Here is a 19,038-nt window from a genome sequence, read left to right as displayed (position 1 = left end):
CAATTCGAATGGCAGTGCGCCGTGGAGGTGTACGTATGCGCAGGTGAAGCAGGAGTTCGACATCCCTTGCGACGAGGCATCAAGGTGATCGAAGCGAAGCTGCGCTGGGAAGGCACACTTCCTAAGCATCGACAAAGTGCTGGAAGTACGAGCTCCGAGCATCACTGCGCGCTTCCAAACAGCGCCGGAGCGGAAAGATCTGAAGCAGTCAACACATTGCATTTAGATGATTGTACATACCCACAAACACCATCATACTATCTCGTCTCATTCTTCAGAACAAATCCGTCACAGCCCCATGACTAGCATCCCCAACAAGCCTCGCATACTTCGCCAACGTCCCCCTCGTCACCGGCATCGCCGGCGGCTTCCACGCCCGCAACCGCCTCTTCACCTCCTCCTCGCCCACATCAAAGCTAATCTCATGCTTCGCCGCATCAATCGTAATCACATCCCCATCCCTCACCACAGCAATCGGCCCCCCCACCGCCGCCTCGGGAACAATATGCCCCACGATGAACCCGTGCGAAGCACCGGAGTATCTCCCATCGGTTATCAACGCCACGTTCGTCAACTTCGCGCCCATAATCGCCGCGGAAGCCTTCAACTGCTCCGGCATGCCCGGCCCGCCTTTCGGCCCCTCATACCGCACCACGAGGACGAGGTTCTCGCCGCGCGGGATCAGGCCTTTGTTCAGCGCGTCGTCGAGTTCGTGTTCCTTTTCGAAAACTCTCGCTTTGCCCGTGAAGCTCATGCCTTCTTTTCCCGTGATCTTGGCTACGGAGCCGCCGGGCGCGAGGTTGCCGTAGAGGACTTCGATGTGGCCCGTTCTCTTGATGGGGTTGTCGAGGGATTTGATCATTTCCTGCCCCTGCTTCAGCGAAGGCCAGGACTCCACGTTTTGCGCAAGGGTTCGGCCCGTGATGGTGATGGTGCTGCCGTCGAGCAGGCCGGCGGCGATGAGGAATTTGTGCACGGACGGGATGCCGCCGATTTCGTAGAGGTCTTTCATCAGGTACTTGCCGCTCGGGGCGAGGTCGGCGATGAAGGGTATGCGGTCGCTGCAGCGCTGGAAGTCGTCGAGGGTGAGGTCGACGCCTGCTGTGCCGGCCATGGCGAGGAGGTGCAGGACGCCGTTTGTGGAGCCGCCGAGGGCCATCATCATGACCATGGCGTTTTCGAACGCTGCGCGGGAGAGGCATTGGCGCGGGAGGATTTCCTTTTCCATGCAGATTTTGATGCATTCGGCTACTTTTTGCGTTTCGCGCATCTTGGCCGGGCTTGCTGCTGGTGTGGACGAAGAGCCGGGGACTGTGAGGCCGAGTGTTTCGATGGCGGTTGCGAGGGTGTTGGCTGTGTACATGCCGCCACACGCTCCTTGGCCTGGACATGCGTTCTTCTCGAAGTCGGTGATGAGTTCCTCTTTGGTTTGCTCGGGCTTGTTCGGGTTCTTGAGGCTGTTGTAGATGTAAGACCCGTGAGCTTCTAGAACTGTTGCGATGTTGATGTCCTTTTCCAGCAAGTTCGAGTGGCCAGGAAGAATCGAACCACCATAAATCATGATGCTGGGGCGGTTATGCCTCGCCATCCCCATCACGACACCAGGCATGTTTTTGTCGCAACCAGGGATCGTAATACAAGCATCATGAAATTGAGCACAAGTCACAGTCTCAATAGAGTCCGCAATAAGCTCTCTCGACTGAAGACTGAACCGCATCCCCTCGCCACCCATCGTAATGCCATCCGAGACGCCGATAGTGTTGTACTGCCACGCAAGCATATCTTGCTTGAGGATAGCAGCTTTCGTCTCCTTGGCTATGTCCAGTAGATGAGTATTGCATGGGTTCCCTTCCCACCACACGCTGGCCACCCCGACCTGCGGGTAGTTCTTGAGCTGGTGTTCGTTCGGAACTCCAGCGGCGTACAGCATCGCCTGGGCTGCCGGGAAGTCATGTTCGCGAGTCAAAGTAGAGCTGTATTTGTTCAGTCCTGATCCTGGCTTGGAGTTTGGGAAGTTGAGGAAGCGAGGCTCTTCGGGCTGTTTTTCCTGTTCTTTGTTGTGTGGATCCATTTTGAATGGCGATGCCGAGTGTTATTGTTGTAAGAACTGCTTCCTTACCACCGCTGCCGACACCTTCAGAATCAGTCGAAGGGAGGGAAGAACAGACGTTGGCGAACGAGATGTCCCGCATTGATGATGACTCTGGTGGTGGAAACAAGTGAAGCTTATTTCATCTGCACCCCACAGCAGCCCCTCCGAGTGTATAACCGGGAGAAAGTCAGCCGAAGGCGTGTTGTTCGGGGAAGAGGGAGTCTATCCAAAAAAACGCAAAGAACCAATTCGCAGGAGAATGGATCGAGAGGCTTGTAGTGCCTCGCTGTTGAGAACGAGAGGTCGCACAGGCAAGCAGCGGCTGTACCTACACAGCGTCTTGAACGATCAAGAACTCGGACATTCTCACAGTTTCATTCTGATGCCAGCTCAGCTGACGGGTATCATAGCCATCGCATATCTCTCAAACGCTCGAAAAGACTCACTCGTCCTCATATCCGCTCACTGCCCATCCCGCGCCTGCGCCCACTCCGAGCTCGCGTTCTCCGCCTCTTCCGGCACGTTCGAGTCCTTATACTTGTCATCCTTCGCAACGGGCGGCGGCGGCGCATCCGTATCATCATCGTCGTCCTCAAAGTGCGCCGGGTCGATCATTTGTGCGTCGGCCGCTGCGTCTGTGTCATCCGCGTAGCTCGATGCGGCTGTGTTTCCTTGAGGATCGCGGTCTTGCAAAGTGTCGTCCGCACTCACGCTGATGCCTCTGTTGCCCCAGCTTCTTCCACTGTGATCTGTCTGTGGCCTGATTGTGCCGCTCTCTTGTCTTGCTAGTGCCTCATCTTCTTCCGTGACGTCTTCGTCCTCGTTGTCTGCTCGACTCCCGCGGCCGATAAAGCGGCGCACGAGGTAGCTCTTGCTTAGGTCGTCGGCGTCGACGACTCCACCGCCTCTGAGCTTGACCCTTTGCCTGCTGTAGTAAACCCATGCGAAGTCGACGTACAGCGCGGTCTGGATGACGCCGAAGATAACGCTCGTCGGATCGAAGTGGTGCTCAGTGATGCCCCGCCAGATCCAATTGAAGATGTAGAAGAAGCGGTAGCTGCCGAGCGTGACGAGGTAGTAGCTGTCGATGACGGTCGGGACGGTCGTCTGTCGCAGAAGCAGGAGTTGAGGCAGGACGCAGATGCTCTCGAGGACGATGCTGAATGTCCATAGAACCTGTATCTCGACATGAGTACTTTCACCAGCGGATATCCATGCCATCGTACCAACCTCAGACAAGTGCAAGTTGTGCTCAAAAGTCAAGCACACAATCGGCGCGCTGACCAAACTCCCCAACAACGACCACATCGCCAACTTCCACGCATACTCTCGTTCCCGCGTACGCGCATACACCCGCATCATCAACCAGACAATGTAGGCGCTGCTGCCGATGTAGAAGATCTTGAGCACCGTGTTCCACCAGCTCCACCATGGCGGCACCCAGAAGAGGTCCAGGTAGCGAGAGCCGAAGACGAGGATATATAGGAGTTGGGTTAAGAGGGAGACGCCTTCGGCCGACTTGTTGCGGTGAATGGCCCAGATCAGGATGCATTTGGAGGCGGTATGGGAGAGGTCGCCCAGGACGCGGAAGACGTTGAAGGAGATGGCCATGGTCGTGGAATACCGGGGTGTGCCAGTGTTGATGTAAAGACTACATCGGTCTGTCGGCAGATGTTGAAGAGGGGGTTGGAGCACGGCAACAATCACAATAGCTGAAGCCTTATACGAGTCCGGCCACATGGCATCCGTCGCTTGGGATGACGCGAGCCTCCTGCAAGGGTCCGAGCTTGTCGCAGACCGTTGGAAGCATCCACGTCTTCTGTCACTCCATTCTGGTCCTCTTCTCTTCATCTATCAGTGAACAACATTTTCATCGAAGTGCAGACTGTTTACATTGGAAGGGCGATCGGAGCTTCTTGTACGATGGGTGCCCGACGACTTGATGTAGTCGACCTACTCTGTGCTGAGAATCACACCACGAGGCTCACAAGAGAATGGTCAAGACGTTGAGCAACGCTACCATCTGTAAATGATGCTTGTGGATCAGTAAGCAAAGAAAATTGTGAGTTATCGGGACACCATCTGGCTTCGTCAGTGTCTCAATCTATCAAGGAGGTCCATCTACAGCTCATCATGCCCTTCTGCATACCAAGGGTACAACACAAGATGACCCTGTCTTGCCGCTTGTTTGCTCGCCGCGAAAACATCAGGCTGCCGAACGACATTCGCGATCTCGACCATACGGGCTTCTTGGTTGGCCTGCAGCCTTTGACCGAAGACCAGGAGATGCTTTTCGGACCAGGCCTCGCCACTCAAGATCACATCTACGACAGTACGGCCAGCGGCGTCAATGCCCTTGCTAAGGTCGTCGACTTTTGCAACGGTCTGGTCCCAATGCTCTTCCAAGCTGCCATCTCTGCTTTTCCGACCTTCGAAGGTGTGCCCACCGAACTCTGGGAAGGTACTCCATGGAGTCCAGTACGGTCGCGGTCCTTCTAACCAGAGCGAAAGGCTAGCATTGCTGAAGTCGATGACGATGCTCGTCGGTGAAAGCGTCTTTGGTCCGCACTGCTGGAGTCTTGAGGTCGCTTTATGGTCCGGAGAAACACAATGGTGCTTTTCCGTGTAGGATAAGGTGTTGTACGCCGCTGGTCTAATCTGCTTGGCGTCTACAGCAGCGTCCAGGACCTGACGCCAATACGAAGATTCGTCCAGGCGAAATCGATTACGGTACACGGCCGCGGAGAACTTCCTTGTGATATGCCAGTACCACAAGGATTCCAGATTGTCGTTCGCCATCCAGCTTACCTCCTGGAATATCTCTGAGTCTGTCCGAGGCTTGATTGTCGTGAAGAAGAAGTCGGGAACGGCGATTTTGGCGTACTCCCATGGCCTGATGCTGGTGATATTGAACTGACGCTTCATCTGCGGTTCCATGCTGCTTTTCAGATCTTTGATCGCCGCTGCAAGAACTGCTGCATCGGCATCGTCGACGAACTCATCGGTATCGAAGATCGAAGGCGAATGCGTAGGTCTGCGGGGAACAAACACCTCGAGAACGTGCCACCAGGAAGACTCGGGGTCACGGATCAGTTGGTGTTGCCGCTCTCGTTCCTTCTCACGGGCTCGCTCCCATGCCTCCTGCAACCCCTCTATAGGTGCAGATTGAGTCAGGTGAGCTTGATGGCAGACGCCGAGGTACTGGCGCATGACATTCTGGTAAGCCTCGCCTCCGTGGACTTTTGCGACAGCATAAGTTGACGTGTTCGCCAGGGTCACTGAAGCGAGGACGTGGTCCAGGGTGAATTCAATGCCAAAGGCAGGTTCGCCATGATAGCCTCCAGCAGCCCTGGGCGGCTGGCTCTTTTCAGCCAAAGTCTTGAATGTCGACGGTGAGCATAAGACGAGGCCAAAAACTGAGAGTAGGAACCGCATATGCATGGTTATCATTCCGGCGGAGGAAACAGCAAAAGATCTTGCGCCATGCTCTATGGAATCTGTCCTGAAGGCGTCGTCTCCAGGCTGACGTTTCCTGAAGCGCCGCCAAGGCTCTTGGCATACCGAGTCTGGACGATACCAACGACCACCGCTCCTCACCACATATGCTGGTGTACGGCGCGGACAACGATACGCTGTCATGGACTCTTACATGCTGGCAGTGCAATATCTGGAGCAGCGAAATGCATCGAGAACACTACACCTTCTTTCGGCGTCTCCATCTTGGGCACGCCAACACCTTTTGAGTCCAGACATACAGTCCACGTCGAGATGCAGTGACAACGGCTGTATGGCCCAGTCATCCTCTCACATGGCTATGCTTCCACATGGTTATGCTTTCACATGGCAGTCACTCCTGCGCTCCACTGGTGGCACGAACTTGTGCTGTGCCAGGAGCAACACCTCTGCCTGCCGCCGTACGTTGCCGCACTCTCTACGCCGCAATCCAACGTTAGACAGGCACACGAGACAACAGAACCGCCTCGCGATCTATTCGCAGCATCGGGGCTGTAGAACGAAGCGCTTGCCAGGCTCTGTGAACTGCCAATCTAGTACAAATATCGGCCAGTATCTTCATGACTTCAGGACTCGACATCACTCTAGGACCGAACCCGAAGACCTCTACCAAGGATGTTTCTCTGCAGCCTCGTCCTTGGTTCGATCGTCATTCGACAAGCGTACGCAAATCCCATAGTTGGCCCCCCCACCAATCTGGACGCTGGACGTTCGGACCGCAACATTGCCGCGAGAGATCATGAGCCTGATCTGAGCACGTTGACAAGACTCTACGGTTACCTCGGGTGTAACAAGGACGACGAGAAAGCCGTCAACCGGGCCTTTGCAGACGCCATTGAGATTGCCGCTGCCGTAGCGCCATCAGTCAATGATGTTGATAAGATCGACCCCAATCTACGGCACAATGTTGTCTGGTAGGGTAAGAAAGACAACGTGTACCCGATATGGTGGACGAACATCATTGGTAAGATCTACCGCCTTGGTCTTCCGAGATGTGGACGTGTCGCTGACTTAGATTATAGGTAACCTCAAACGGATGAGAGCTCTCAAAGACCACTGGTACCTTGGCGACATTTGGAAAAGGAGGTGGGAAGCAGAAGTTTCGCAGGTTCAATAGCATAGCTGACACAACCCACCGCAGATACTTCGAGATCCGCTGCCATAACAAAAATGACTGGCTCGACCAAGACGGCAGGGGTTGCAACGGAAGGGCCTTAGCAGTCAATGCGCACACTGTGGCAAAGGGTGAAGCCGGAAACCATTACGACGTCATCGTTCTGTGCAACGAATGGTTTGAAGACATCTCTTTCAAGGAAAAGGTCTCTCGCATGGACGACCCAAACACCCCGCACAAGCGCAATGATGTGATGAGCCTCAAAACCCAAGGGAGGCAATATGCCGACTGGGAGATACTACCGACACTGACAACTCGGGTCGCACGCAGGCTCACGACTCCTGCATGAGATGCTACACACGAAGAACAGCGTTTGGCAAGAAGGAGACCTAGCAGGACTTACCAACCCCGCTGCGGTTGACAAAGAACTCCCAGGCACGCGATGGGAAGGAGCTGCTTATGACGCAAGACGGTCTAAATTTCTGGCAAAAAATGCAGGTATGGATTTCGCCGGAAGAAATGTCGACAACTACGTTTACTTTGCGCTTTGGCATTACATGAAAAACCGATGGGATATCGACGCCATCTCGCCGCCGGGTGAATGGAAGAACTACCCAACCGGGCACTCGGCTGGCTACACCGACTACCGTAACGGGATCACCACCCTGCCGGAGGATGCGTACGTTGCTCAAATCAACCAGACGCTCATCGACAACGGAGGGTTTGTGACCTACGGTGGCAACGATTGCGATGTCGACTCAGATTGTGATGAGTTTGTCTACCGGACGAGCAGTCGTCCTGCTACGGTGAAGGTGATGCACAAAAGACCTGTCTTTGCAGCTTTGTGTACGACCCCCCGGCAACTTGATCGGGCTGAGGTGACTACAGAGCTGTGCGATGGTGTTGCTAGACTATGCATGGAGTTTGTTTCATTTCATGGGATCTCCATCGATCCACGGCTTTCTTGTTTGCTTCCACAATCGAGAGATGGCTAAGGAAAGAGACGAAAATGCCAGGTTGTCCGAAGAGTGATGTTCGAAGTGGCAGAAAACGTCGAGCTCCCAGCAGACTCGGTGGCTTAAAGAGTGGCTCCCCAAGACCAAAAAGCACCCTCACTTCCCCTTTGTACTCTGCTCCAGCGCCTCCAACTCCCTGAGATCCTCCGTGACATCATCTCCCACAACCTTATCAATCTTCGTCAACGGATGCTCCGGGATCCCCCCTGCGCCCTCCCGAGCCAGCTTCCCGACCCACGGCACCGCGTAATGGCACCACACCATCCGCTCCGGAGCCATGTACTCCTTCTCCAGATCCTCACGATCGATCGTTGCGGACCACAGATCCAGCATTGTCGGCCATCCCCACGCCTCCGGGATGACGCCCGGGTCGATCGAGTAGCCGATGCTGGTGCCGCAGCGGGAGCAGAACCAGCGGGAGCGCTGGGGGGAGGATCTGTAGACGGAGAGGTGGGAGTTGGCTGGGTTTGGGTTGCGGGGGTCGAAGATCTCGGACGCTGAGGCGGAAGTGCGTTCGCGGTCCGGGATGTCGAAGGCGCCTTCGCTGGTGGTGGTGGTGGAGCGAGGGAGCACGGACACCTGGACGGTCTTTGTCTCGCAGACGAGGCCGATGGGGAGGATCTGGTTGGCGCCCAGACGGCAGTTGTTGCAGTGGCAGAGAAGGACGCAGGGGATGCGGAGGTCGCCGATGTCTGTGCCGGGGGTTTTGTAGGGCGTCGGGGGTCGCTCTTCGAATGGCGGGACGTGGACTTCGTAGCGGATGGCTCTGCAGTTGCAGCCGCCGTGGATGGTGAGGGCTCCTTTGGGGAAGGACATGGCGATTTCACGTGGCTAGTCGAGGGCTTGGTATCGATGCGCAGCAGCTGATGAAGCGTTGAGATGCTTCTTGGTGGTCCTTATATTCCTGTTGGCTCCTTCACGCCCTGTATGTCAAAACATTGCGCCCTGTTGGGGGCCAAGAAATAGCGGCTGAGCGAACCCGGCGTGCTCTTTCCGCAGGAATCTTATTACACCCATGCGCAGTACGACACTTCCTGGCCTATCGTTATCAATCTAGAGAATGGCGAAGAGTGTCGGATTGTAGTGCCGATGGACGCGTCTCCAAACGTGACTGCGGTCATGAGTAGACGCAGAATGAACGGTCTACCCTGCAGATGCTTTGCTAACAATGAGTCGCTGTCTTAATGCGCATGCTTGCTTGCGAGCTCAGTCCTGCCAGCCATTAGTGGACGATCCCATTGTTGAAATCTGTCCGCAAACTTACTATCAACACCTTCCTTCCTTCACACCGAGTCCCACCCATGCCAACAACCTCTAAATCATACTCCCACCATACCCATTCTCCACCCACGTCCGCTTTTCCCCCTCATCAGTCTCCTGCTGCAGCATCTCCTCCTTATCCAGCCAACCTTGCCGCATCATCTCCTCCTCCAAAATCTCCGTAACCCTCTCCAGCACCTCAACGCGCTCGAGCTTCGATGGCTTGGATGAAAGCATTGTGGCGCCGTAGTTCATGAGGTGGTTGATGAGGTTGGTGAGTATGACCAGGAGGACGTAGAGGAGGATGTTGCCGGGGGTGACTGTCTGGACATTAGCTCTCGTCTTTGGTGGGTAGTGTATTGTTTCGAGATGGAACTTGTCGTATTGCGAGAGGTCGATGTCTGCCATGTTTGCTTTGTTCGGTAGTTGGAGGTTGCAGTCGGTGTTGTCAAGCGTTTAGGCGGCGTCGAAAAGAGATTACTGGTGAGTATGATGTGGAGGTAATGTGGTGTCGATAGTGTTCATGTGAACGTTGACGTTTTTTGAGATGCAACAGTGACGGATGAAGTCGTGACTGGCGTGAATCAAATTGGGAAGGAGCTGCCTTTCGAAGTGTGTATTCGGAGAAGGTAAGATGCCATTGAAAAATTGGCGGAGCATGAAATGAATGAAAGTGGTCAGGCTCTTACCAACACTTACTCCCTGCAATCGAACTCATAGGAATATTCCTGAAGCTCTACTGTACAACGACCTTCACTTCGCCGTTCTGCAAATGCTGACGTACACTTTATCACACCCTCTGGCTCCAACAATCATATACACCATCGCAGCACTGTCCCGCCCGTATCTGTTCCGCAGCCCCTTAATCCCAGCGGGCGCAGACTTTCAAAGGCGACGCTCGTAAGTTCATTCTAGGCCGAAGAACAGCAAGAAACGAAGCGCGGGTTCCCGAAGGGCGTCCCAGCAGCGACGAGACCTACTGTTGTATGTTTTGCCTTTCCTTCAGCTCCCATGGGCACTCGGGAGTGCGGGAGAGAAGGCCTTGTGGTAGCCATGTTGTGCGAGAGGAAGTCGGGAAAAGGAAGGAAGTGGTAAGATATGGAAGGAGAAGGTGAAGTTGAAGGATTTCGTCGGTTACTGAGCCATGCCAGCCGTCAAATCAGCCAGGTATGAGGGCACAGCGCATCCGCATTCCGTCGTGTCGCCCTCCTAAGCCATGCGCATTCACACTGTGTCCGCCGCAAATCAGCGATCATGCTCTCCTGTCAGTTGTGAATCTTCACTCACACTAGCCGTCCTTTGTTTTCTTCTCCTACCGACTCGCGCTCCAAACCCCCTTCAACAACCCATCCTTCTGCGCCAACCGATTCACACAATCGTCGCTCTCCCCCATCGCCCGCACAAATCCACACAGCGCGTACACCTGGTTCTCGCCGGTGTACCGCCCGTTCTCGTCGACTTTGCCCACGGACAGCTGGACGGAACCGTGGTCTTTGGCCGTGATGATGCGGTTGGTTGCGCTGCACTTGCGGGGGACGTAGCTGTGGGAGAGGGTTAGTGGGGCGCGGTGGGAGAGGGGGGACGGGCAGGGGGGCGCGTACAGGTCGACGAGCTCGCCGCGTTCGTTCTCCATTTTGGCTTGAGTTGTGTGTGTGTGTGGGTAGTTGTTCTGTGGTGTGTGTGTGTGGTCGTTGTCGTAGTGGACGGTGGTCGGAGGTTCGCATCTCGAATTTCGATTGATGCCAAGATTCGCATGGTCCGTGCACGATTTTGACCTTTGCGTGAGCAGCAGCGAAGGGCACGAGCAGGCAGTTGAGAAAATTGCTTATGTTGTCATCAGACATTACCATTCATTCTCTATAGCTAACAAGCGTCGATACATGATCATGCAGCCAACAGCATTGTACAGATATCTAACCATCTCAAGAACGCCGCGCGCAATGATGGGAATCATGATATGACAAAACACAAATCCAACCCTTCCTCGATGATCTCTCACAGCATCAGCGCAGCAACGAAGAAGCCCAGCAATGCCACCGCGCTGCCCGCATACACCGTCGAAGCCTCGCTCATGCTGCCATTTCCCTGCTCGAACGAAGTAGTCCCACCTACTTGAGTAGGCGAACTATCAGCCGGCGCGGAGCCACTCGGAGAGTTGCCACTGCCGCTGCCACCGTTGCCGGCCTGCTGCCCTCCAATCTGTTGGCTACCACCACCAGAGATACCAGGGACAGTCTCGGGTGTTGACGTGGGCTTCGAGCCGCCGGAGGTCTTGGACTTGGGCTTGAAGTCGGGGTTCTCGCCGTCTGCCAGCATAGAGCCGAGGATGGTGTTGTTGTTGCCGATCGCGACGGACTGCTCCAAACCTTCCGAGTTGAGGTAGTAGTACGCCTCGTCGCCAGTTTTGGTAGTGTCTGACGGCGGGTCGTAGCACTCCACTGACACTTCCTTGACTTGGGCGTAGTAGTAGCCGTTCTGCATGTACTGGCTGTCCCAGTCGATCAGTCCTCCAGCCCACGTTATCGTACCGTTGCCGTTGGAAGGAAGACCAGCAGGCCAAAGGGAGAGCTGAACACGAGACGGTGTTTGCGGGAAGTGGTACTTGTTGTCGGTGCTGTTGTAGGTGTCCTTCTTCTGCACTGTGCGGCCGACCTTGCCATCGATGGCCCATGAGATGTAATCGGGTTGCCAGTCGATAGTATAGGTGTGTGCCTCGCTGACGGTGTTGGAGGTGGTGAGGGCTTTGCCGTTATCATCTAGAGAAGCATCAGTATTCTGTCCTTGCCAGCTAGCAATTCAAGAAGGATGACCACTCACAGTCCGTCACACCCTGCCAGTAGTAGTTGCTCTGCGCCGACTCCAGGTCCACGCCAACAAACTCGAAATCAATCTCGTCCTTGACATCGCTCATCATAATGAACGCAGTCACCACGCCTTGTCCTTGGCTGGTGGTCATTGTCGCGGACATCTTGCCGTACCATACATAATGCGTGCTCATTAGGAGTGTTCCCACCGTGTCCGGCGCCATGGTCAACAGGACCGCCTCATCATTGTACGCCACAGGCACACCACTGGAGACCCAGTTCTTTTCCGATGCGTCGCCGAGATATGCAGTATTCGATTCAATATCGTCCAGGGAGGTGAGCTTGTAGTCGGCCGACTTGCACACAGGCGCGGCCATGCAAGAGTTGATGGAGAAAGAATTTGCTGGATCGCAGCCTCCCAGACAGTACGCGCCAACACCACATCGGCCATATTGCGAACAGCAGGGTGTGTCTTCGGGGCATGGGCTGCCCGGGCCGCAAGTGGTGATAGTCGCTGCATAGGTGGAGGAGAGGCAGAAGGTGGCCGCGAGTGCCGCGGCGGCGTTGAAGGTGTGTCTCATGCTGTGCTGTATCCCAATGCAATCCCGTGCGCGCAATCTAATGTGTCGTGGTGTCGTAGCAATCGAATTGCTTCTCGTTGGTGCAGTGTTTGGGGCCACGCGTTTGAAGAAAGGGCGGCTCGTCGCTCGGTATGCCGTGTGTTGGCGGACGCTGCTTCCCAAACGAGTGGTACGTTGCTCGTGGCCGCAAGAACGAGTGTCTGATTAGAATTATGAGAAGATAGAGATGTCGCAGGCAAAGAATGAAGAATAAGGATAAGCAGGGTGCTGAAGGTTTATGCTGTCGCCAGGGAGAATCCCCATCGAAATCGCTAGCTGCAGCGCCGTCGACCAACCAATTCGCCACACTACCGCCTGCTCTGGTTAGCGACAACGTAATCCTCTCCCTGCGTCTGCAAGGCTTTGAAGGCTCTGAACTCTACGTGTATTTCTGGACCTCTTGCATTTACACAACGAAATTTAAACAGGACATCGATGGGATGAGAACGAGGTGCTGACCGCTCGCGAGACGGTATGGCTCGTCCACGCCAACATCGCACGCCTGATTTTCACTAACATGAAGCTCGACAATGATGGGATGAACTTCCCTCCTCGCCAGGAACGTCGCCAACGCTCATCCTCCTCGGCTTCTTCAGGGGCATAATGGATCCTAAGGAAATCGCTCGAACCGACGCGATGCACCACGAAGCGCTACTGAAAGGCATCAACTCAACTTCCGGCGTGAGGTGTTGCATAGTGTCTTGCATGGAAATCGTTAGGTGTAAGACATTCAATGGACTCACATGGAAGAGTCTCAGGTAGGTGCCATAGGCAACCGCCTCATTGTCTCCATCTCGTGATATCAGGGACCTCTTCCCGCAGAGCCACGATGGACATCTCGCATCTCAACCGTTCCACATTTGAAGGACTTCTCACACACCTTCCAAGACGAACTGAACACCCACCCGCCTCCGACTCGTCTGCATTCACCTCGCCAAGACCAACATGGCGAAACCTGAGGTCACCGAATCCCCCCTTGACAGCATCTTCCGCCCACACGACTTCCAGCCAGGAGAAGAGTACATCGACCTCTACCACGTCTACGACAACCTCTCCCGCACCCCATTCGTCCGCCGCACCGGCATCTGGTGTGCAGATCCGCGACCAGGCCCAGTCCACGCTCTGGAAGCCCACAGATCCATCACACCTGCATCCATGCGGAAGCACCTCGATCCGCTCAACCGGCATCCGACGCAGTTCATCTCTTTCTACTCGGAACGCGAGGCTGCTCTAGCGGAAGTGCAGCGACGGCGGTGGGAGGTGAAGGTTCCTGGGCCTACGAAACCTGGTGAGTTGGAACCGACGATGAGGGATCGGGATGTCACCTCTGTCCGTATGGCGCACGTGCGTCTCCATCCGGGCACTGAGGTCTACTTCTTCTCGCGTGCTGAGATGCTGGAGATGATGGAGGTTCATCCCGAAGTCGGCATGGAGCAGTATGTTCTGGAACACTCCGTTCCAAGCGAGTGGTTTGTATGGGGCTATGTGCGGGAAGAGTGTGTTGAGAATAGGGAGGACTTGTGAGCTGATCTCGATCACAGCTGGGGGAGAGTTTCGCCTCCTCTGGCAGATGGTGTGTCAGATTTGCTTGTGACGGCAATGCGCGCTCTTGACGTCCGCCAGCACTACCATGCAACGCGGCTCAACGGCGTATATCATCATGTCGATCTGGATACCGGGGTTCGTGAGCGTACAAATGGAATTGTGCCCTTCGGAAGACTGGTCAGCGGCGAGTAATTTGTCGCTTTTTGATCTGGCTGGCGCTGTGTGAGCTTAGCGAAACGATAAGTCCTACTTCAAATGCATCTGTTCACATCCAAGATCACACTCCACACATTACACATTATGTATCTACCCTCTAGCGTGCTCGTATTCATCTTATCCTCGCTTCGTTCAGGCATCGTTCCATTTCCCACCTGCAATGCCCAATTTCTTCGCCGCCTTCTCACTCTTCCTTCTCACGTCAACCGCCCTACACGCCAACGCAAACAGCACAAGATGCCCACAACTACACCTCGATCAGCACCACCCACCACCTCCAATAACGAATTCCCAATTCACTCACCCAACAACCACCGCAAACACCGCCCCCGCAATCTCCACCCCCTTCAACACCTCCCCCTCCATAATGACCCTCCCATCTCCAGACGGATAATCCTCATTGCTCGGGTACTTGTACTTCAGATTCGTCGCGAGCAACAGACATCCCATGGCCCATCCGAGACCCCAGCCGATGAAGTCGAAGGGTATGTCGATTCCGGGATGGTAGGGGTGAGGCCCGCGGAGGAGATGGAGGAGGAGGGTTGGGGTGCTGTAGAGGAGGGTGTAGGCGGCCTGTGGGCAGATTATCTTAGTCGATTGGGGAACTGGAGGTAATGTGAGGGTTAGGGAGAAGGGACGGACTGGAGCGAAGACCACGGCGTCTGTGGATGAGCCTGGGCTTGACGTGAAGAAGTATTCTTGCTGCGAGTAGGCTATCCCCATCAAGATGAAGGTGAGGACGGCGGCGAGGATGGTTGCGAGACGCAGGAGGGGGACTGGATTGCGCGTATTGTTGAACATGATGCGTGAGGGGAGCATGATTGCTGAGGTGCGGGCAATGAGATGATGGATCAAAGGCAAGTAGTGGCTGCGGAGGAACTGTTATGCATGCTCTGAAGGCCATACTCTGGCTCAATGTTGGGGTGGGCGAGGCATCGAGACAGAAGATATTGTTAGGTCGATTGGCTGATAGGGTCAGGATTCGTTGCATAGCCTGGCGATCGGTTTGGACCCCATGGCTGGAAGAATGCAATGCTCAAACCAAACCGTCTAATCGCGAACATCGTTTTGAGTCCTAGAAAGGACGGGGATGGTCTGAGACCAGATGTTGGTTGATCAATGGGTCTGGCTATGCGCTTGGTGTGGTGTCACAGCATATTCGCCTTCTTCTCAGCCGCACGTCAGGACAACTTCATTTGTCCAGAGGATAGTAGTAACTCCATCGATGCGTCGGGTGGAAGACCTATAAGATGAGGTTGTTCTCTTGATTTGTCACTGCATAGCAGAGCATCGCTGCAGCATCTCTAACCATCTATTTCCCACTCGCCTTCGCCTTCGCCGCCATCACGCTCTTCACCGCCGGCCGCTCCATCATCTTTTGGTTCCACTCATAACACTTCGGGTACTGCGTCTTCCAATCAAAATCCTTCACCATGCCCGGCGCGAAAGCGTTCCAGGGGATGAACATCAAGTCCGCGTAGGAGATTTTGTTGCCGACGAGGTACTCGTTGCCGGTTTTGGAGAGGTGGGCGTCGATGACGCCGAGCACGCGCTTGATCTCGTTGGCGTAGCGGTCGATGGCGGAGGTGATGTTCTTTTCGGAGTGGAACTGGGCGAGTTGAGGTTAGTGGAGCTCATCGAAGGAGGTTGAAGGGTGGACTCACCAGCGAGAACCACGCGAACTGGCCGTAGTACGGTCCCTGCCCGCTCATCTGGAAGTGCTCCCACGACTTCTCGAGGTATTTCTGGGGCGACTCGGCGTAGGAGAGCTTGTTCTCCTTGTCGTAGGTGTCGATCAGGTAGTCGATGATGGCGCCGGACTGTTTTTCCCGTAAGCTGGATGCCACACCTTCTTCCTCGTCTGCAGACTGACCTCAAACAGAGTGATGTCCTTATTGTTGGGATCGGTTATAGCTGGGACCCGGCCATTGGGGTTGTAATTGACGAAGGGCTCCTGCTTGAGGACACCAAAGTCAAGGAACTCAGTCTCGTATGGGACGCCGAGTTCTTCGAGGATAATGGCGACCTTCCACGGGTTGGGGCCTTGTGAAAACGATCAGTGTCTGCTTGTATCTCCTGTTGAAGACATCGTCATACCCGTGGCGTGGGAGTAAAGGTGGATGGGCTTCATGCTAGACATCTTGATATTATGGTGAAATCGAGCAATTCGAAGAGATTGTAATAATGCAGAAACAGTAATGTTTGGAACCTGAGAAAGCTGTAGAACAGATGACGATAGGAAATATATAGCTCTTCGGTACTTTGACCTAGGCGCGGTAGCTCATGCCATTGAACCTGCACGATGCCGTCAATGGTCCTTAAAAGAACCATATCGGCTATTTGTCATCTGGCTCATTGAGTGGGTAGCAGTCGAGCGGTTCTATTCCTCGATCAAACAGACTCTGGACTGGCGTGGTCGAGGTCGGTAGCTTTGCAGTCGCGGGCAGACTGGCTTACCAAATGCATGTGGAGTCTTGCCTTCGAAGGAGCAATTTAGCATCCTTTTGCGGGCCGGACGCATTTGGCCAACGGTGGGTCGACACGTCCATTCTCCGAGAAGGATGAAGACGATGAAGGTTGATGAGGAATAAGGTACTGTGTCGTGAGGACAGCACGGAAGCTCTCATCTCCTCCCCGCAGCACCGGAGTCTGGGCCAAAATGCGGCCGCTGCTTCCGTGTTCCGTCCTCTCTTGAACTTCTGCTTCGACAACCATAGTGAGGGACTCCACTGATCCGGCTTGTGACGATGCCGGGCTCGCCTGGAGGATGCGGCCGTCGCTGGGCAGCTTACGGCGCATCTCGGGAGCGAGGCCTGCCGCGAGATGTGAGACGGTCTTCAGGTCTGGATGAGAACACCAGTCTTCTGCCTCGCGAGGGCGTGTGCTGCAAAGTAGAAAGAGGCATGACCTTTCCCAAAGACGATGCGGCGGGATCGTTTTGTGAGATTGCTTCAACCGGCGCAGGCGGAAAGTCTTCGCTGCCGAGAAAGCCCTCGAGACCATTCGACAACGACGGTAACCGCGCTTCTTCAGCTCGCCACGACATCAAGCGAATGAAGTCGGGACAGCCTATGAAGATGACTGCAGCGTTGACCCGCGGCTCGTGCAGCACGACCTGCCATGCCGCATGCCCACCTAGACTGTCGCCTGCGATGATGTGGTGTTCGACTTTCGCGCCCACTTCGGCGGGAAGATAGCAGGGCAAGAAGTCGACCAGTGTACTAACATCAGCGGTCGTGCCTTGGTATGTCGAGAACAGAGCCGCTGCTGCGTTCTTGTTACCAGCAAGCCAGTTTGTATTGGCCTTCGTCGAAATCAACCGAAGACCATGGTTGCGCTGGTCGAAACAGACGGTAATCAGGCTACCTCGCTGTCCTGCTGGCCGCGTCGCACAGCGTTCTCGCCTGCACGTCTCAGCACAAAAGCACCATTCTCTGATGCTTACTCGAGCGCTGGCAAGGAATAAGGATGTTGCAAAATCTGTTTTTCGCCTTGCTGCAGCGGGTTGCTCTGATCAGAGGTCCCATAGATCCGATAACCGGACGTCTGGATCCTTGGTGGCTGTCGCGACACCAGTCGGCCGGTGATCTCGAGCGTGGTCCATGGGTCCAATTTGGCAGTGGACTGAAGATCATCTACGATGACGGTATGGACGGTCGAGCCGTCCGATATGGTCAAGCTGTGGCCGCTGCCGCCGGTGGCATCTGGAGGTTGTATTCTTCCCTTAATTTGATACGCCACCCCTTCCACACCATCCGATACGACCTCACTACTACAAAGCCGGCAACCTTCACAACGGACTCAGAATAACCGCTGACGACCCTCAAGGATCCGAGTGCTTCGCAGCCCTGGACGCTGACAGGATCCCAGAGCGCGACTGGCTTGCGCGGACTGTCCCGCACCTCATCCGCGACCGAGAGCTGGCGATGGCCGGACCGCCTCAGATCGCTTACAACGTACCGGCGTCGGATCCGATGAGCCAGGACTAGCCAGGACTCCAATGTCTTCGCCAAGTTCACTGAGCCGGTCCGCGACAAGTTCGATGCTAGCCAGTGCTCCAGGTCGGGCTATGTCATGCGACGCTCGGCGCTTGATGATATCGGTGGTTTGCCGCTGGTCAATGTCGGGGAGGACATCGTTTGCTCTAATGCGACGACTGGAGCGGGCTGGAAATGTGCTTTTATCGAGGATCAACTGCAATTTGGGCAGGCGCCAGGCTCGCTGCACTCGTATGTGTCACAACGTGTGCGCTAAGTATGTGTCAAAACCCAACCGCCCTCGAAGCAAATGCTGATGCAAGTTGAGTAGAGCAACGGCAGCCTGCTGGTTGCGAGACGATCCAAGTTCTTCCTAAGCAGGAGTCGCCGCCCACCCATCGCCCAAGCCTTCGCAATACTGCATGCAATCAAACCATACATGGCGCCGCTGACGCTGGCAACTTTCGTCGTGGTCCCCGTTACCTTCGTCACGATGGCCCTCAGAGCGGACTCTTCGGCACCACTACATCGTGGCAGCGTTCGTAGCGTCTTCGTTGTACTCTGGACCGCTACTCAGCTCTCGAGACATCTAATATACGGACCTCTCGGGACCCGCAACATGGTAAAGATGATGCGGAATCGATACTGGACCCTCCCATGTACGTATCAGCTGCCCGCCTTTTCAGGCGCTTCTGCTGATCATCCGACAGATACAGCATATTGCGCCGTCCGCTCCCTCTCCGTGGACGCAAGCCATCTAAGTTTCCAGGTGACCGGCGCACACAGATCCCCGGCAAACGAACGCTCTGCCACGCATCGCCAGCCTCTCCCCTGGCGCATGCTGAGCCCGCTGCTGCTTTTCCATCAGCTGTTTCTCCTCG

General features: G+C 55.1%; 12 protein-coding genes across 12 annotated transcripts; 3 read left to right on the top strand and 9 right to left on the bottom strand.

Annotated features, from left to right (window-relative positions):
* Nucleotides 1–274: 274 nt before the first annotated feature.
* LTR77_008659 (uncharacterized protein) lies at nucleotides 275–2,071 on the bottom strand (the record flags this gene model as incomplete). The annotated part of the gene is made up of 1 exon (XM_064805889.1): nucleotides 275–2,071. The coding sequence occupies one exon, from the start codon at nucleotides 2,069–2,071 to the stop codon at nucleotides 275–277; it is 1,797 nt and encodes a 598-aa protein (XP_064655748.1).
* A 483-nt stretch (nucleotides 2,072–2,554) lies between these two features.
* On the bottom strand, nucleotides 2,555–3,703 carry LTR77_008658 (uncharacterized protein; the record flags this gene model as incomplete). The annotated part of the gene is made up of 2 exons (XM_064805888.1): nucleotides 2,555–3,268; nucleotides 3,323–3,703. The coding sequence occupies 2 exons, from the start codon at nucleotides 3,701–3,703 to the stop codon at nucleotides 2,555–2,557; spliced, it is 1,095 nt and encodes a 364-aa protein (XP_064655747.1).
* Nucleotides 3,704–4,213: 510 nt separating this feature from the next.
* On the bottom strand, nucleotides 4,214–5,533 carry LTR77_008657 (uncharacterized protein; the record flags this gene model as incomplete). The annotated part of the gene is made up of 1 exon (XM_064805887.1): nucleotides 4,214–5,533. The coding sequence occupies one exon, from the start codon at nucleotides 5,531–5,533 to the stop codon at nucleotides 4,214–4,216; it is 1,320 nt and encodes a 439-aa protein (XP_064655746.1).
* Nucleotides 5,534–6,220: 687 nt separating this feature from the next.
* Nucleotides 6,221–6,523, top strand: LTR77_008656 (uncharacterized protein; the record flags this gene model as incomplete). The annotated part of the gene is made up of 1 exon (XM_064805886.1): nucleotides 6,221–6,523. One exon carries the CDS (start codon nucleotides 6,221–6,223, stop codon nucleotides 6,521–6,523), a length of 303 nt encoding a protein of 100 aa, XP_064655745.1.
* Nucleotides 6,524–7,069: 546 nt separating this feature from the next.
* On the top strand, nucleotides 7,070–7,751 carry LTR77_008655 (uncharacterized protein; the record flags this gene model as incomplete). The annotated part of the gene is made up of 2 exons (XM_064805885.1): nucleotides 7,070–7,531; nucleotides 7,608–7,751. 2 exons carry the CDS (start codon nucleotides 7,070–7,072, stop codon nucleotides 7,749–7,751), a joined length of 606 nt encoding a protein of 201 aa, XP_064655744.1.
* Nucleotides 7,752–7,831: 80 nt separating this feature from the next.
* On the bottom strand, nucleotides 7,832–9,403 carry LTR77_008654 (uncharacterized protein; the record flags this gene model as incomplete). The annotated part of the gene is made up of 2 exons (XM_064805884.1): nucleotides 7,832–8,501; nucleotides 9,072–9,403. The coding sequence occupies 2 exons, from the start codon at nucleotides 9,401–9,403 to the stop codon at nucleotides 7,832–7,834; spliced, it is 1,002 nt and encodes a 333-aa protein (XP_064655743.1).
* Nucleotides 9,404–10,307: 904 nt separating this feature from the next.
* RPS21 (40S ribosomal protein S21) lies at nucleotides 10,308–10,628 on the bottom strand (the record flags this gene model as incomplete). Its single annotated transcript, XM_064805883.1, has 2 exons — nucleotides 10,308–10,536; nucleotides 10,597–10,628. The coding sequence occupies 2 exons, from the start codon at nucleotides 10,626–10,628 to the stop codon at nucleotides 10,308–10,310; spliced, it is 261 nt and encodes an 86-aa protein (XP_064655742.1).
* A 362-nt stretch (nucleotides 10,629–10,990) lies between these two features.
* UTR2 (putative glycosidase CRH2) lies at nucleotides 10,991–12,176 on the bottom strand (the record flags this gene model as incomplete). The annotated part of the gene is made up of 2 exons (XM_064805882.1): nucleotides 10,991–11,751; nucleotides 11,813–12,176. The coding sequence occupies 2 exons, from the start codon at nucleotides 12,174–12,176 to the stop codon at nucleotides 10,991–10,993; spliced, it is 1,125 nt and encodes a 374-aa protein (XP_064655741.1).
* Nucleotides 12,177–13,364: 1,188 nt separating this feature from the next.
* On the top strand, nucleotides 13,365–14,156 carry LTR77_008651 (uncharacterized protein; the record flags this gene model as incomplete). The annotated part of the gene is made up of 2 exons (XM_064805881.1): nucleotides 13,365–13,939; nucleotides 13,961–14,156. The coding sequence occupies 2 exons, from the start codon at nucleotides 13,365–13,367 to the stop codon at nucleotides 14,154–14,156; spliced, it is 771 nt and encodes a 256-aa protein (XP_064655740.1).
* Nucleotides 14,157–14,312: 156 nt separating this feature from the next.
* On the bottom strand, nucleotides 14,313–14,999 carry LTR77_008650 (uncharacterized protein; the record flags this gene model as incomplete). Its single annotated transcript, XM_064805880.1, has 2 exons — nucleotides 14,313–14,391; nucleotides 14,485–14,999. 2 exons carry the CDS (start codon nucleotides 14,997–14,999, stop codon nucleotides 14,313–14,315), a joined length of 594 nt encoding a protein of 197 aa, XP_064655739.1.
* A 493-nt stretch (nucleotides 15,000–15,492) lies between these two features.
* On the bottom strand, nucleotides 15,493–16,320 carry LTR77_008649 (uncharacterized protein; the record flags this gene model as incomplete). Its single annotated transcript, XM_064805879.1, has 4 exons — nucleotides 15,493–15,789; nucleotides 15,845–16,000; nucleotides 16,054–16,223; nucleotides 16,278–16,320. The coding sequence occupies 4 exons, from the start codon at nucleotides 16,318–16,320 to the stop codon at nucleotides 15,493–15,495; spliced, it is 666 nt and encodes a 221-aa protein (XP_064655738.1).
* A 648-nt stretch (nucleotides 16,321–16,968) lies between these two features.
* LTR77_008648 (uncharacterized protein) lies at nucleotides 16,969–18,598 on the bottom strand (the record flags this gene model as incomplete). The annotated part of the gene is made up of 4 exons (XM_064805878.1): nucleotides 16,969–17,584; nucleotides 17,626–17,903; nucleotides 18,141–18,346; nucleotides 18,454–18,598. 4 exons carry the CDS (start codon nucleotides 18,596–18,598, stop codon nucleotides 16,969–16,971), a joined length of 1,245 nt encoding a protein of 414 aa, XP_064655737.1.
* Nucleotides 18,599–19,038: the final 440 nt, after the last annotated feature.

The sequence above is a fragment of the Saxophila tyrrhenica genome, assembly GCF_035928015.1.
Source record: "Saxophila tyrrhenica strain CCFEE 5935 chromosome Unknown scaffold_15, whole genome shotgun sequence".
Lineage (NCBI taxonomy): Eukaryota > Fungi > Ascomycota > Dothideomycetes > Mycosphaerellales > Extremaceae > Saxophila > Saxophila tyrrhenica.
This window is presented reverse-complemented; position numbering and strand designations above follow the sequence as displayed.